General features: G+C 37.4%; 1 protein-coding gene across 3 annotated transcripts in view; it reads right to left on the bottom strand.

Annotated features, from left to right (window-relative positions):
* Window positions 1–17,540, bottom strand: part of SGCG (sarcoglycan gamma) — a 124,677-nt gene that overhangs the window by 21,831 nt on the left and 85,306 nt on the right. For 2 of the 3 annotated variants that reach the window (XM_080798720.1, XM_080798721.1), the window contains exons 4-5: window positions 14,941–15,028; window positions 7,390–7,509 (exon numbers count right to left, since the gene is read on the bottom strand). In XM_080798720.1, coding sequence (XP_080654846.1) covers window positions 7,390–7,509; window positions 14,941–15,028 — 208 coding nt within the window. Of the gene's footprint in view, window positions 1–7,389; window positions 7,510–10,451; window positions 11,255–14,940; window positions 15,029–17,540 lie in introns of those variants that run through there. The other variant, XM_080798722.1, reaches the window with a different exon arrangement.

A 17,540-nucleotide genomic window follows, 5' to 3' on the forward strand; every position in this document is an offset into this window, starting at 1 on the left:
TTTAGTCTCTTAGCAATTTTGATGACTATTATAGAATAATGTTTTCTATATTCATTATACTGTGCATTAGATCTCTAGGACTTATTTACTGCTCATTGCAAGTTTGTACCCTTAAATAACATCTGCCCTATCCCTCATTCACTGGTAATTATTGTTTTATTCTTTTTTTTTTTTTTAACGAGTTTGGCTTTTTTAGAGTCCACATGTAAGTAATATCACACCAGTACTTGTTTTTCTCTGACTTACCTCACTTAGCATAATGTGTTCAAGGTCTAGCCATTTTGTTGCAAATGGCAGGATGTCCTTCTTTATCATGATAGGATATTTTATTGTATAGCCTACTATATCTTTGTCCATTCTTCTGTGCATGGGCACTTAAGTTGTCTCCCTATCTTGGCTATTGTGAATAATGCTGCAATAAACATGGGAGTTTATATATCTCTTCAATATCCTGTTTTCAATTCCTTTGGGTATATATCCAGAAGTGGAATTCCTGGGTAATATAGCAGATCTATTTTTAATTTTTCAAGGAAACTCAATACTATTTTCCACAGTGGTTGAGACAATTTACAATCCCAACAGTGTTCTTCTTTTCTCCACATCCTGACCATCATGTTTTCTCTTACTTTCTTGATGAAAACCACTCTAATGGATGTAAGGTGATATTGCATTATGGTTTTGATTTGTATTTCCTAGATGAGTAGTGGTGTTGAACATTTTTTCATGTACCTGTTGAAAATTTGGATGTCTTCTTAGAAAAATGTCTATATAATTTCTTTGCCCATTTTAAAATCTGACTTTTTTTGGATTGTTTTTGAGTTGTACGAGGTTTTTGTTATTCTCACTGTTATTCATTTGTATGAGTTCTTTATGTACTTTAGCTATTAACCCCTAGTCTGATACATGGTCTGTAAAACTTCTCCACACTTTGTAGGTTGGTTTTTCATTTTGTTATTTGTTTATTTTGTTGTGTGGAAGCCTTAAGTTTTATGTAGTCCCTTTTGGTGGGTTTTGCTTTTGCTCTTTGTGCTTTTGGTGTCATGTCCAAAAAATCATTGCCAAGACCAGTGTTGACAATCTTCTCTATGTTTTCCTTCAAGGAATTTTATAGCATCAGCTCTTATGTTCAAGTCTTGGATTGATTTTGAGTTAGTGTTTGTGAGTGGTATAAGACAGATATCAAATTCACTGTTCTGCATGTATTTATCCAGTTTTCCCAACACCATCCTTTCCCTATTGGGTGTTTTTGGTTCCCTTGTTGAATATTAGTTGAATGTATATGTGGGGGTTTAATTCTGGGTTCTCAATTCTGTTCCATTGGTCTATGTATCTATTTTTATGCTAGTACCATACTGTTTTTATTACTACAGCTTTGTAGTACAGTTTGTAGTACAGTTTGAAACCAGTGTGATACTTTTAGCTTTTGTTTTTTCCCTCTCAAGATTGCTTTGGCTCTTAGGAGTCTTTTGAAGTTCCAAATAGTTTTTTATATTTCTGTGAAGAATGCACTGGTTTATTGGGCAAGGACTGAGTTGAATCCATAGATGGCTTTGAGTAGTACAAACATTTTCACATTATTGATTCTTTTGGTCCATGAATATGGGGTGACTTTCCATTTGTTTGTGCCTTCTTCAATTTCTTTCAATAAAGTCTGGTAGCTTTCATTGTATAGATCTTTAACTTTGTTGGCTAAATTTATTCATTTTTTATTGTTTTTTGATGTTATTGTGAACAGGATGGTTTCCTTTATTTCTTTTTCAGATGTTTCATTATCAGTGTATAGAGCTGCAACTGATTTCTGCATGTTGATGTTTATATCTTGCAACTTGCTGATTAGTTCTAGCTGTTTTTTTGGTTGAATCTTTAAGGGATTTTCTACATACAAGTCATATCATCTGCAAGCAGAATCTGCTTAAGAATTAAAGAGGTTTCATTTTATTCTTTGAGTACTTAAGACAAAGGTAATGACAAGGAAACATTTCTTTATGCAAGAGTCAAGATTAGGACTTATAGCATAAGTCAAGAATTTGGAGTGCACCATCTTAAAGAAAGAGCAGCTTGATTCCTTCTCTTACATCCCATGCGTATTAGGGCAGTTATGAAGTAACCAGGAAAGAGAAAGTGAAGCAAAGTATTTTATTTTCTTTCCCAGTCCCCAGAGTGAAGCTGGCTCTCTCTTATCAAATTTTCTTTCCTTGGCTGTCAACTGCCGCTGCTGCTGTTCCAAGAAACTCCAAAGGCTACTTGGAGTCAATCCATTTAAAACAAGACAAACGTTTATAGTTAGTAGTGGAAAACAGCTTTAATGGAAATTCATCTTTAAAAATTAAAGTTTATAAAGATATTCCTATTGTATTTTATATTTAACAAAACTAGTTATAATTATAGCAACTATGAAATCATAGAAAATGAGCAAAGAATAAATCAAATTTTGTTTTTGTGTGTAATTTTTCCAACAGTTGGAATTATATGATAGTTGTATTAATTTTCTATTTATGTGTCACAAATTATGACAAACTTAACTGCTTAAAACAGTATCCACTTATTAGCTCATAGGTCCTAGGTCAGAAGTCCTACCCAGTGGGCGTGGCTGGATTTTAAGCTCAAGGTACCATAAAGTCAAAATCAAGGTGTCAGCTATGCAAGGCTCTTTTCTGGAGTGTCTGGGTAAGAATCTGGTTCCAAGCCCAGTCAGGTTGTTGGCAGAATACAGTTTCCTGTGGTTTTAGGTGTGAGGCTCTGCTTTCTTACTGTCAGCCTACCACCTAAGATTCTAGAAGCCACCACATTTTTTATTGTATGGCCCCTTCCATCTTCATATAGCAACAGAGAACAAATCCTTGTTGCACTTTGAATTTTTTTGATTTCCCTTTGTACTGCCAGCCAGAGAATACTCTCTGCTTATAAAGAGCCCGTGTGGGGGCGCCTGGGTGGCTCAGTGGGTTAAGCCTCTGCCTTCGGCTCAGGTCATGATCCCAGAGTCCTGGGATCGAGCCCCGCGTCAGGCTCTCTGCTCAGCGGGGAGCTTGCTTCCTCTCTCTCTCTGCCTGCCTCTCTGCCTACTTGTGCTCTCTGTCAAATAGATAAATAAAATCTTTAAAAAAAAAAAAAAGAGCCCGTGTGATTAGAGTAGATAATTGAGAACTAATCCTCAGATGGACAAACTCCCTTTTGGCACGGAATAACATAATCATGGGAGTGATCTCATCATATTCACAGATTCCTTCCATGCTCAGAGGTGAGGGCATTTTATAAAGGCAGAGGTCATTGGGGATCATTCTTAGAATCTTGCCTACCATAGTAACACACTATGAAACTGTATGTAATTTTTAACACATGCAGTAAAACCATCATAACAGTCAAATCGATGGCACCGCCAATCTTCCCAAAGATGAATATTTTAATCTTGGGATAGTAAAATTATTGATCTCTGAAGTACCTATCAGGTCATCTTCTTTGTTCATTTTCACTTCTTTTGGTCACTGGCAAGTCTGACTCTCAAGATCTTCTTTTGTTACTGGCTTTGTCAGTGATTTCAGTATTTCTCCATATCTTTAAACTTCCAGGAAACCCTGTCTTTTGGAAGACTTGCAATTTAATTTCATAGTTGATTTGTCCTTGCTTTGTTGCACTCTGTATAATATCCTCCAGTCAATGAGAGACCGGTGGGTAAAGATGTTTGGGGCTGTAGTGTGAAGCACAGATGGGTGAAAGTTGCTCTAGGTCACACAGCTACTCAGTGGAGCAGCTGGGATTGGAACTCAGTCTGGTTCTCAAAAAGTTCTCAGAAAGTTTTCCACTCTTATTTTTAATAATTGTCTATTATTTAACAATTTTAAAATAATTTAATAATATTTATATTAATTTTAGCATCATTAACATACTTTAATAATTTAATAATATTTAATAATTGTCTATTAATAGCCATTTATTAATAGTCATTTATTCTCTACACTCTGTTTAGAACAATTAATCTCACTTTTTTCTTTCTGACAAACCTTGATGCATTTTCCTAGGACCAGCTCAAATTCCTCTTCCCTTGAAAAACCTTGTCTGACACACTCTGTGCCACTTTCTATCACACTCCAGCACAAATGATGCCTTTCTCCAGGCTGCTCCTGTAGCCCTTGGCCCAAATGTCTCTTACAGTCCTTAGCAGACTGTGTCCAACTGATTAATTTATGTTAAAAGCTCTCCAGCTGAAATATAAACATTATGTAAAAGGAAGTATGTCTTAATTATTTTATACTATAGGTGTTTAGCTTACTTATTAGCAGATAGTACACATTAAATCAATGTTAATGAAGTCCAGAGAAACCGTAAACCGTAGGTTTACAGTAAACCAGTGGTTCTCAACTAGAAGTGATTTTGCAATGCCTTCAGCTTCCTGAAAACTTTTGGCAAAGTTTGCAGACATTTTGGTTGTCTTAACTCTGGGGGAAAGAATGCTACTGGATCTATGCATAAAGGATCAGGGGTGCTGCCAAATATCCTGCAATACATAGGACAGTCCCACACCCACACCAAAAATGTCATCTAGCCCAAAATGTCAGTAGTGTTAAGGCTGAGAAAGTCTGTACACAACACTGAGAGGGAGTCAGACCTTAGATAGAAAAAGTAGGAAGATAAGTCAGAATTGTAAGATTTCTTACATTTTTTTTAATCACAAAATTCAAGGAAGCTATGAACATATTGAAAAACTGAGAAGAGTCCAGGTTGGGATCAAACTGTACTGTTCATACACTCACCACTCAGGTTGCCCTGATGACAAGAACTCCATATTGTTACAGTGGCATAATGACAAGGAAAGTATACAGTAATTACAGGTGCTGTCTATTTGCTCTAGTTAGTCTCACTGGAGAGAAAAGGAGTTTGAAAGAAATTTGTACCTCAGACCAAAAAATTATGAAAGAGAAGAATATAACTTATCTTTAAAAAGGCTAAAGGATGTGTGTGTGTGTGTGAGAGAGAGAAGCTATACGGGACCAACATGTATTTTCTGATTCTGGACAAGCTAATGTAGGGAGTGGTTCTCAGCATGTGGTCCCTAGCTCTGAAGCATTAGCATCGTACGAAAACTTATAAGAAATTCTCATGTCCATTCCAGACCTACTGAATCAGAAACTCTAGGGATGAAGTCAATCTATATATCTATATATATATATATATACACACACACACATACATACATATGTGTGTGTGTGTGTGTGTATTCAACATATATATGCAACATACATATATATATGCAACATATATATATATATATTTTTTCAAGCAACATATATTTTGACAAGCCGTGATATATGGGTGATTCTGATACATATAAGCAGGTAATAAATAATATAGTTGCTTATCAATTTTTCTCACCTGTTCCACTAAAACTAATGTCAATATCAAGGCCTGGAAGGAGCCCTAGCCTTCTGTGTAGCATGACTTGGGTTTGAAGCAATCTGTCAAGCAGTCTAGGAATAGACTGTTTTCCCTATAGATTTCATTGCTCTGCAGTGCAATAACACTTTACCAAGACCTCTGCTGTCCTTTGCATATACTAATCCACTTAATTCAGCAATGCTAGTACAGTAGACATCATCAATCCACTTTTAAAAAGAAGATTTTTATTTATTTGTCAAAGAAAGAGAGAGAGAGAGCACAGCAGGGGAAGTGGCAGGCAGAGGGAGAAGCAGACTCCCCTGCTGAGCAAGGAGCCTGATTCAGAACTCTATCCCAGGACCCTGGGATCATGACCTGAGCTGGAGGCAGATGCTTAACTGACTAAGCCACCCAGGTGTCCCCATCAATTCATTGTTAAAAGTGGGGAAGCAGCCAAAAGAGATGAACTTGGCTGAGGTGATATGACTAGTAATTGTTGAGATAGGAATAGAATCAAGATCTAGGAAGCCAGAAAACTTTGTATAATGCAATAGTAGATTTCTGATGACTTAGACTCTTGGGCAACCTAGCCATTTCTTTATTAGGAAATGGTCAATTCCTTTAAATAGATTTAAATAGATTGCTAGTGTCCTTTATTTTAGTACAAAAACCACAGACCCTACTGCCTTAGTGTATGCTGCAACACAGGTTCTGATTCTTATATTATGTTTTGTTAGGTATTATATATTACATAAAGCTTTGCACGAGTATAAGTCAGTTTTTATTTATGAGTATTTATGAGTATTTTATTTATGAGTATTGGCAATAATGCGTGAGAGAATGAAGTTGCTGTTGTTTTTCACACTAACAGAGAAAAGCATTGGGATCAATTTAACCCTGGAAGTGTCTGCCTCCTAATGTTTTATAGTCTTGACAGAAGCTCAATGAGTACATTTCAAACATGTTCTGAACTTTTTTTTCCACAAAATTTCTTCTTTTTAGTGTTAAAAGTGATTTCTATCAGAACCCTATCCAATCTTGATTTCCAAGAGAGTCAAATTTTTATAGAAATAGAGGGACTCCAAGTGAGAATGAAAGAAACTTGGAAGAAGATTCACTTGCAAAAGACATATGGAAAAGAGACCCTAGAATATCATACAGATGATGGAGGAATTTATGGTAAGTCTTTGGGTCACAACCACTGGAAAGAGATAAAGGGTTACCATATGGTGGATGAAAAGAGTGAGCAAAGATTTTTGAAGAAGATTTCATCTAGGAGAATATCAAGAATTAAAAAAAAAAAAAATGCCATGGAGAAGAGTCAACAAATTCAAACTGCTTTTTCTTACCTGCTGGAAAAATTCCAGAGTAAATGAGCCAAAAGTAAAACATGCTTTTGTTGAAGTGTATTCTACAGGTTATTTTTTTCTAAAGAGTTACTACATAGAAATGGATAAAGAAAATGTGATATTTATGTATGCAATGGAATATTACTCAGCCATGAAAAAGAAGGAAATCTTGCCATTTGGAACTATGGATAGACCATGAGGGCATTATGCTAAGTAGAATAAGTCAGAGAAAGATAAAGGTTGTATGAACTCACTTACACGTGGAATTCAAAAAGAAGCCAGACTCATAAATACATAGGACGGACTGGTGGTTGCCAGAGGGGCAAAATGGGTAAAGCGGGTCAAAAGAAACAAACTTTTAGTTATAAAATAACTAAGTCCTGGGGATGTCATGTAAGTATGGTGACTATAGTTAACAATACTGTATTGCATATTGTAGTTTCTAAGAGAAAAGATCTTGAAACTAGTATGACACTATATGTTAACTACACTGCAATTAAAATAAAATAAAAAAAAAAGTCTTCTACCAAGAAAAAAATCTGTAACTATGTGTGGTGATTGATGTTAACCAGATTTAGATACAGATTATCAAATCACTACCCTGTACACCTGAAATGAATCTAACGTTACATGTTAATTATATCTCAATTTAAAAAAAGTTATCACATACCAGTTACTCGAAGTTTATCTGTACCAACCACAACTTCCTTTTCATCGACAGTAAACAGTGGCTTGCCATCCTTGGAGTTGATCTGAAACTGTTGACTCTGGACTTCTACCATTTTGGGACCTGAATAATTCATTAAAACAGTTTATTATGAAGTGTTTACTATATATAGTATCAAATCTCTATTTTTACATGTCATGTCACTCAGCAATACCAAATTACTAAACATATAAACTCTGTTATCAATAGTTCTCTTAAATTCTGTGATTAAACTTTTTAAGTTATAAGCCTAAATCTGTATTATTAAAATTATGTCAAATATGCGCTAATCTACAAAGCATAATGCATAGAGATGCTGAGTCACTATGTTGTACACCTGAAATGAATGTAATGTTGTGTGTCAACTATACTCAAATAAAAAAATTTAAAAAACAAAACCAAAAAAATGTGTTAATCTAGATGAAATATATGAATGGATAAGTCATCTAAAAGTTAATTTTTTCAAGTTTACAACTTGCCCAAAATAACATATTTCTTCTACCCAGATCATTTAAATTTGTAATCTTTCCAGTACTACCCAACGAAGGATGAGATTTGTGACAGACCATTTTATGAATGGCTCACTTTAATGGTCAAAGTCAACCCAGAAGATGAATCACACTCAGATTCCCTCCTTTGCTTTTATCCTCAGGAGAGATCCTTACCTCTCACCCCCTGGAGAAAACAGACATCATCTTGGAAGAACATCTTCAAACTTCTCTCCTTTCCTTTCCCCTATGGCATTTTTTGTCTTCTTCACACTTTCCTTCTTTGTATTTCAGTGACAGAAGCATCATTTTCCTCTCCAAGTTTCATCTCATCAGATGAGTTTTAGACTCATTGCCTGCCAACTCATTTTTTACTCAGCAAAGGTTTAGTGGGTGTTCCCAGGTGCTGGGCATTGGGGATACTGTGCCCTCAAAAGCATACGTGACCTTGTTTGATTTCCCTTGCCTGTTCTCAGGCATTCACCATTTTGTTTCCTAATTCATCTTTCTAATCCTGGCAGCATAATGGATTAATCTCTCCAGAACTCAGTTCTCAGCATTCACTCAAGGAACTACAAGTGTTCCTTAATTCTTTTGTATGTTAGCTTTATAGTCTTACCTGGGAGAGTAAGTTTATTGAGAAAATGGGTATCTTAGAGTCTTTGCATATGTGTCCCTTTATCATTCCCAGTTCTCATTAAAGTTGATGGATACCTAACCAGAAGTTAAATAGAAGCTCTTCAATGAATACATTAACCAGTTTTGGATATGGTTACCAACATATCCTTACTTTATTTCATTGACTGGTATTACAAAAGCCTCCAGCGATTTTTCATTTAAATACGTCTATCTGCGTGTGTGTGTATGTGTGAGGCAGTTATAAGGTGGAACTCATTTTTCCTCTATGTCTTAATCTTTCCCTTAAGGAAGCCAGACTTTATTTTATTTTTAAAGATTTTATTTATTTATTTGACAGACAGAGATCACAAGTAGGCAGAGAGGCAGGTAGAGAGAGTGGGGGGGAAGCAGGCTCCCTGCTGAGCAGAGAGCCCGAAGCGGGGCTTGATCTCAGGACCCTGGGATCATGACCTGAGCCGAAGGCAGAGGCTTTAACCCACTGAGCCACCCAGGTGCCCCTGGACTTTATTTTTTTGATAGTTGCCTATATTTCTGCTCCTCTACACTTACACCAGTCTTAGTCACCAAGGAACTCAGCATCACCATTCACCTCTTTTGGTTCACCGCTATATCTTACATAGTCATCATATAAATATTGCTTTGTATTACATGATAATACAATTATCTTCAATACTAATATGGAGTTCTGGGCATTTAAAATTGACAGGGAGAAAAAGCCTGGAATAATTTATCCAGTAAGACTTTACTGTTGAGCTTACGGGAGAGTCACAGAACAGTTCTAGGAGGCTTTATTAAGCAGAAGGGGTTCAACAACATGACTGATACTTTTTCTGTAACCACTGGTTCATAAATGGTGATGAAACAGTCAATGACTTTAGGAGCATAATTTTCACGAGTTGTTACTCACGTTTTGTATGTTTGACATACAAACTGTACTCAAGGCAAAGAAAATGCAAAAATGTGACTCTTGATTTCAGGGGTCATGAGTTTGAGCCCCATGTCAGATGTGGAGATTATTAAAGAGAAAAAAAATTAAAAAAAAGAAAATGCAAAAAAAAAGTCTGCACAAATTTATGGCATGTTTTTTTTATGTTCAAGTTTCCGTGCCAAGAATTGAGGATAGAGAAGCGGCGTATAGTGCACAACTTACAGGAGTTCCTAATCCACTGAAGAAAAAAGCATATGAACCTATTCCAGGACAGTTTGGGAAGTGCTATGATACAAGGAAGGCAGCGTTCAAGAGAACCCTGACAGGGAATCCCTGGTCTATCCTCGGGGGTGAGAATGGCACACTGGGAAATGGTGTCTGAGCAACTATGGTGGCTGGAAAAACAGACTGGGAATGGTACGTTAGGAAGAAAACCCAAATCAATCCAGTTTCCAGTTCCACCAAAAAAAAAAAAAAAAAAAAAAAAGGAGAAAACCTTTATGATGAGGCATGAGAGCCAGAATGCCTGGTCTGAAAAAAAAACTCAGAGAAGAGTTGATGTTACAAGATGCATGTTTGAAAAAGAAGAGATATAGAATGAATTCCTTCCCAAGGAAGTTTTCTGTTCTTGGGATAATATTAAATTTGTATAACTTTTCCAAAAGCTACTAAATCAAAAAATACTTGCTTATGTTTTAAAGTCCCAAAGTACTACATTTTGGAAACTTTACAGTAAAAATTTTTTTAAATAGAATTTTTGAAGGAAAAGACAATGTTTATTTGGGAGTATGTGCAGAGAGGTGAAGGATGCCTGCAACATTACTGTGTCAGAGCTGTACAAAAAGATATAGTCGGAGATGTGGTAAAATCTCATGGAGCTGACCTTGTAAAGTTTCTGTTTCCCTGATGAAGGGAGAATAAGGCACATCAGGTAGAGGAAAATACTTGAACAAAGGCACAGAGGTGAATAAAATTCCATCCTTGTTTTATTAAAAATAAAGAGACATTGAGGGTGGTAGTTTTGGCTTTCCACTCCTCTGTGAGCATGCTGGTCAGATTCTTGGCAGATTCTTGCTGTTCTTCAGAGAAGAGTGGTACACATCAGCGCATTGACCATCAGCATCCTCCTCTTCCCAAGACTGATACTTTCCCACCCATCTTTGTCATTCACTTCCTCTTTCTCAGTTCTAGAATGTCTGCTCCAGAGATGCAATTTAACATTGAACTCTCCATATTCTTCCACTCTTGCTTCTTTTTTAAAAGACTTATTTATTTTAGAGAGAGAGCATCTGAGTGGCAGAGCGAGAGGGAAAAGGAGAAAAAATCTCAAGCAGACTCCTTGTTGGATGTGAAGCCTGATGTGGGGCTCAATTCATGACTCGGAGACCATGACCTGAACCTAAATCAAAAGTCAGCCAACTGAGCCAACAGGCGCCCCTTTGCACTCTTGCTTCTATCGAAACCTCTGCAGGCTCACCCCAGAATTTCTTCTGCAACATCAGAAGGTATAGTGCTCGGAAGAGCTGAGTCAAAGTTCTAGAAGATGTCATCACAGTCTTCTCTGCGTGTTTCACACTGTGCCAGATCTTGGAGGGGTTTCGGTCAGAGGACACTGAGCTGCTATCTGTGATAGCATTGCTTACTACCATCATGACTTCTCTAGACTTTTTGTCAATTACAAAATTGTTGGGCTCAGTTTTGAGAAATGACGATGTGTTTGTGCAGCAAACAGAAGACTCTTGGTTATTTCTCTTTGAAGGGGCTGCAGAAACCTCTGCACCAAAGGATCAAAGTTAAAGAGAAAAAGCCCATAAATTCCCGCCAGATTAGAGATAAGGTCCCTAAGCATCACCCTCATTTCAAACCTCTTTTCAGAGCATGCTGCGTGCTTAGTAATTTACCTGCTGAACCTTGGGGAATCATGAATCAAGTGAAGGGTTGAAAAGTCAAACACCTCAGCGTTCTGCTTTTGTCCCTTGAGTACACTCAACATTCACAGCCTGTTGCAATCCTGTGTTTGGAGCTTCTCTTTGCCGCAGCACACTGCACTAGGAGAAGGTCCTTCGTCTTCAGATTCTGAGTCACTTCCCCCTTTCTCTATTTCCCTAGGAAGTATTTCAAAACAGTACCATCTTGGTGACTTCAGAGAAACATGCAGCTGGGATAACGCTGGTATTTTTGGCCTCATTTCTAATGCTTCTTCCGCCAAGTTCAATGATTACCTCCAAAGATAGCTTGGCGGCAGGTGCAACAACGCTGGCCGTAATAAAGTGTACATGAAATTCTGCAAGGGTCTAGTAACTTTCTTTTTATTTATATTCCTTATATTAGTCACGTCCTGAGTATATACATTTTATATTTATATTTTACATTTCTATTCCTTATATTAGTCATGTTCTGAATATATAAAGTCTTTTGCAGAAGCTTAATCATGGCAATGTAGAAGTTCCAAGAGCCCTAACAAACTTGATGGATTGATGAGATTCTTATTTCTCTGCTTTGCTGTTTGAAGACCTGGATCTAAGACAGTGTGATTATAGCAGAGGGTAACTTCCAGCATGCAGGAAAAGGACTTTGCTGTCTGGGTGGCCTTGACCAAATGGTGCTATAAACATTACTAGCTTCCCCACCAGGTTTATTTGGTTGTACTTTGAAATCTGTAATTTGGTTGGATTGGCAGTGACTACAGTGGTATGGAAAGCCCTCAATTTAGAGGCCAGGGGTCCTGCTTGATCAAATTCTGTACCTACTGCCAGTGGTTGGAAAGCTGGGGCTTCGGCAGGACACACTGGCTGTGGCCTGGCTACGTTCTCAAAAAACCCAACTGCCAAACCGGACCAGCGCATCTGAGAGCAGCTTGCCAATTTCCAGGCCCACCTTATTTTTAAGCTAACCAGAATTCATTTCTATTACTTGAAATCAAAAGAAAATTAACTGTGGTAACCAGATCTGCATTTACAATTAGGAAGATTCTATTACTGTTGCTATGCATTGATATCTTTCAGTTCAAGGATTTGAAATGCTAGCTATTATTGTTTGATTTCTTTTGGGATTTAAGAATTTTGGTTTTGACTATACTGGTTGCCATTTTTTTTCCAGTGGTTTAGTAATAAACAACTGTTCATTTAATTAAGTGGGATTAATTTGGCTAGTTCACATAAATTACATTTTAATATCCAGATTGGCTAAATTTAGTGTCTTCCAGGAAATATGAGGCTGGAATGACTGTGATTGTGGGAAGTCATTTACTTGAAAATAACCTTGGTGAGTTGAAAGTCATATTCCCTGGTTCAGGGTCCTTACTATAACAGAGGTTTTCCAACCAAAGTTTATTAAGAAATCACTAATTTTAACACTATATGAAGCAGGAAACACCAAGGTTAAAACTGAAGATTTAAGGTTAACAGTTTAAGCCAAAGTAATTCTAATGGGGAAGTCTTTCTTTTTTTGTTTTTTGTTTTTTTTTTAAGTACATTTTTTGGTGACAAAAATGATAACAATATTTTCAGGAACTAGGATGGTTACTGGTGTGCCATAATTTAAGGAAATCTGATTGAAGAGAGGTAGTGCTATACTCTGGGCTGAGGGACATAAGTCCTGGGGTTTGCTTTTCCTGCTAACTACTAATTCTTGCTAACTGCTAATTTCTACTACCTCCTGGTTTGGCTTTTTCTGCTGTATAGCTGTGTGTTTTTGAGCAAATGAGCTTTCCAGTGCTTCAGTTTTTTCACTCATGCAATTGGAGACAATTTATGTCAAACTCTGGTGTATGAATATATGAAAATCTACATTCAACAAAAAATTAAATGAGGACATTATTTCTATTAAATCATTTTTATAAGAATATAAAGGGAATCATTTAGTTTTGGAGCTCCTAAGAGAGATGTGCATATTATTTATATGTATTACTTACTTGACAGCACCTAGAAAGTAGCATATAGGCATCCAATAAATGTGGAACAAATGACAAAAGATGAGCAAAAACCCCTGAAACACTCAAAAGCTACAGTCAAAGAATTTTATGAAATAATGGTAAAAGATAAATCATAACACTACATAATTCTTAAGAAAATGTGGTTTGATTTAGACAAGTTGCAAGAACATGTATGCTAGATAAACTCAGATTTGTCTTCTAGGTCTACTGAGAATTTCACTGGCTTAATGATTGAATTTCTAAGCAAAAGAGAAGCATGATACATCATTTAGAATAAGTTATAAAGATTAAAGAAGAACATAAAATATGGAACTCCTGTGTTAGTATGATGAAAAAGAATCATCAGGCTAATCATGTAGCTGCAGTTTTCAGTGTAACATTAAGCTGTTTTGTAAAAACAGCCATCAAAAAAGAGACACTGGAAATTACCAGTCTGTATTGACTGGATACTTTCCATCTGTCTTCCCATAACCCAAAGGGCCACCTGATTTTTTAGATTTGGCACATCTATAGACTGATGAGATAGTATAGAGAATATGTACATATTCCTTTCACTGGATGGTTTGCTCTTTTGTCATTTCTTCCATCTATCTCTCTAATCATTTTTATCACTGTGTGAGATTCCCTGTGATCTCACTCCTGGGTGAGCCTACTGTCTGGTTTTAGCTGGTTGGATGGGTGTACATTGCTGACCGAAGGAGAGTTAGAAACACATTAGTTGGGCCAATTAGTGTACTTCATTATGAATTTAGAATTTGTGCTATTGAAAACTAAGCTCATTGGTTGGTGTTGTGAACTATAGCCAATCACATGAAAAGTCAGAGAGGTCCTGTGGGTGAAGTGAGAACAACAGGCAAAGATACACTGGACAGGAGGGGTATGTGGGAGAGGAGAAAGGGAGGGAGGAGAAGGGAGTCGGGGAGGGAAGGGGAGAGAGAGGGAGAAAAAGAGAGAGAGAGAGAGAGTCTTCTGGTTCTCACCCCATGGTGTCTGTTCTTTTTTTCTTTTTAAAATTAATTAATTAATTAATTTAGGAGAGGGCAGGAGAGGGAGAGAAAGAAAACAAGCAGGGAGAGGGAGAAGGACAAGCAGACGCCTCACTGAGCACAGAGCTCCACTTGGGGCTCGATCTCACGACCCTGACATTATGACCTGAGCTGAAATCAAGAGTTGGATGCTTAACCCACTGAGTCACCCAGGCACCTATCTGTTCTTTTGAGGGCAGCTACTTTTGTTCCTTTCCCTTGGTCTCAGATTCTTTTGCATTCTGCAATAATCAATATGTTTCTTTTATCACCTTGAATGGTCCTGTTTCTTAGATTCAAAGTAACTTTAATTACTATACTTCAGACTGTCTTCCCAGTGATGCCAATTATTCTCTGTAGTCAACACAGCATGATATCTAGAAAATTCATGCTCTAATTGTTCATAAATAAGTTGGAATTCTTTAGAAGAGAAAAATGTATCCATTCAGCACAGCTCTCCATGGGCCACTCACATGTCAAGCACTGTGAAGTCGGACTCACCCACTTTTAATCTGCCCGTGACCTCTCCTTCAGAGTTGCGTGCATTGACAGTCACATTCTGAGTTGACTGCAGAAGAAGAGATGAGTCCTAGAAAGGCATTTACAAAATTTGACAAACACATATTATTTAAAATGACTATCTTTATATTCATACATAAATTTAGGATTTATAGGAGATAATTTCTCCATAGTCACAGATCCTGTGACCCTAATACAGTATTTTCAGATCCTGGATTGTATTATGTTAAAAGAGTAAATAAATGTACTTTTCCCCCAAAGTTTAAGTCAACATATCTTTATTACATCATAGTTTTTGTGGGTCAGGAGTCCAAGCAGAACCCCAGTGGTTCCCTGTTCAGCATCTCAAGGGGACTGCCGGACCGAGGAATCACTCCCAGCTCAGGGTCTTCTTCTAAGCTCATGTGGTTGGTGGCAAAATTAATTTCCTTGCTGTTATAGAGGTTCTAACTTTTTTTCCATAAATTATAATACTCTTATGGGTTTCTGCTGCTTGAGTGCACTGACCATAATGTACCAAATTAGTTCTCAAGGTGAAGATCAAAAATCATCAAGTTTTTTTTCCTATTCCAAGGAATTAAAATTTCCTTTCTTATTATTTATGTCCAAGACATGATATATTTTTAGAAGAGAAATCAGACAATGGTTAGTTGTTCTATAATAAATACCATGTTACTTATTTTCAAAATGTAAAGTCTTCTCACAATTTCAAAAGAGTTTTTAAAATTTTTTAGATACCTATGTTTTTTGAATTTTTTGTTGAAAGATAAAATGGCTTTATGTGCACATAAGTGCCTTCTGTGGTGTCAAAGCTCTGAACAGGTGGTTTTGTTTTATAGATCATTTGTTTTTATAGAAACAATTTTCTTCAAAAAGAATGCAACATTTTGACTGTTGAACTCAGGTGCCTTTGTGGTCCATTCGGAGGGAACCAAATACCTTCCAAAGTAGCAGGGAATAATGTGATTTTTCAGAAGGAAAGAAGTTTCAGGAGTGCCTTGGAACTCTGGCACGTCCAAAATTTTCCAGATTGCTTTGCAGAAGCAGACGGATCTATCAGAATCTCACATTTATCCAATGATGTGGCCTTAATCCTTGTTTTTGCAGTGTTCAAAAATAACTAGCATGATAATAAGAGTTAACAGTTTACCAGTTTCCTCCCTCTAGCCTCGAGGCGCAGGGTGGTGAAGGGCGGCACCACGGGCAGTCTCTGGGCTCTCTGCAGCGGCAGCCCCTGCCTCCATGGTACTCTGCCCTGTGAACTTCAGGTTGGCTGCTTTTCCTTGGACTCCCAATCATATCTTCTGAACTTGGGTAGAATGCCTGCCTCTGCATTGGTCCCCTCCCTCACTGTGACCTTAGAAGCTGTCTCCACACAGTAAATCGGGGCAGTCCTAGGGCTGATCTATTTTGCTCCCTCTCAGAGATAACTGTACTGACTGCCACTGTCCAATATTTGAAAACCATCCTACTCCATCTGGCACTATGACAAAATACCAGAGACTGGGTAGCTTATAAACAACAAAGATTTCTTTCTCACAGTTCTGGAAACTGGGAAGTCCAAGATCATGGTGCTGGCAGATTTGGTGTCCCACGAGACTCACTTTCTTGTCCACACAGAAGGTGCCTTCCAGCTCACATGGCAGAAGGGGTGAGGGAGCTCTCTCTGCTGCTCGGATGAGGGCACTAACCCCATCATGAGGGCTCCATCCTCATGACCTCATCTCCCCAAAGCCCCACCTCCTAGTACCATCACCTTAGGGGTTAGGTTTTAATGTGTGACTTCCAGACCATAGTAAAAAACATCGTCTCATATACTTTCTCAAGTTTTTTAGTTGCTTAATAAACGCAGGTAAATCTGTCCCCTATTATTTGTCTTGTATTACCTGTTTTGGTTTTATAATTTCTTGTTCTTTTAATAAAAGCTACTCAAAACTAGCTTTATCTTAGTGAGATTTTTAAGTTGCTTTTCCAGCCATTTTCAGAATGATTATTTTTACTTAGTTGGAAGTTAATTCTCTTTTTTGTAGTTTATTTGGTATAGTTTTTTTAGATGGAGTTTTCCTTATGTGGCTGCAAGTTTCAGTCTCAAGCACCTGTGTGTATATATTTTAGTTTCTGGATTCACCCAGCTTGTTTTCATTCAGACCACCATGTTTCTCAGTCTTGTAATGGTGGCTCAGGGCTTGTGTCCTCAGTGATATTCGGGTCTTGATCTGGTATGTCTATGGGTGTTCCATCCCACAGATACAGAGCTTTTTCAAGCCTGGGCAATAGGTGCAACTCTTTTCTGTTGCTGTTTCATGCAGTGGGTCTGGCTGGAGTCTAAGCAGTCCCATCAGGTGCCATTTTGGTCTCCGTTCCTCTGTGGGCTTTGATGGTAAGCTGCCCTGCCACTTTCCAGGACTGTAAACTTCAAAGACAATCATTTCAAGTACAGCTTTACCACTGTGTGTTTTGGTTTCATTTAATTTTTGACTATGTCTATATGTTTCTAACCACTATCTTTTTCTTTTATGAAATATAATTGCTATGTGTTTATGTCAATGGGCAGGGTGGATGGTTTTAAATCATGAGCTCCA

Source organism: Martes martes (genome assembly GCF_963455335.1).
Source record: "Martes martes genome assembly, chromosome: 3".
Lineage (NCBI taxonomy): Eukaryota > Metazoa > Chordata > Mammalia > Carnivora > Mustelidae > Martes > Martes martes.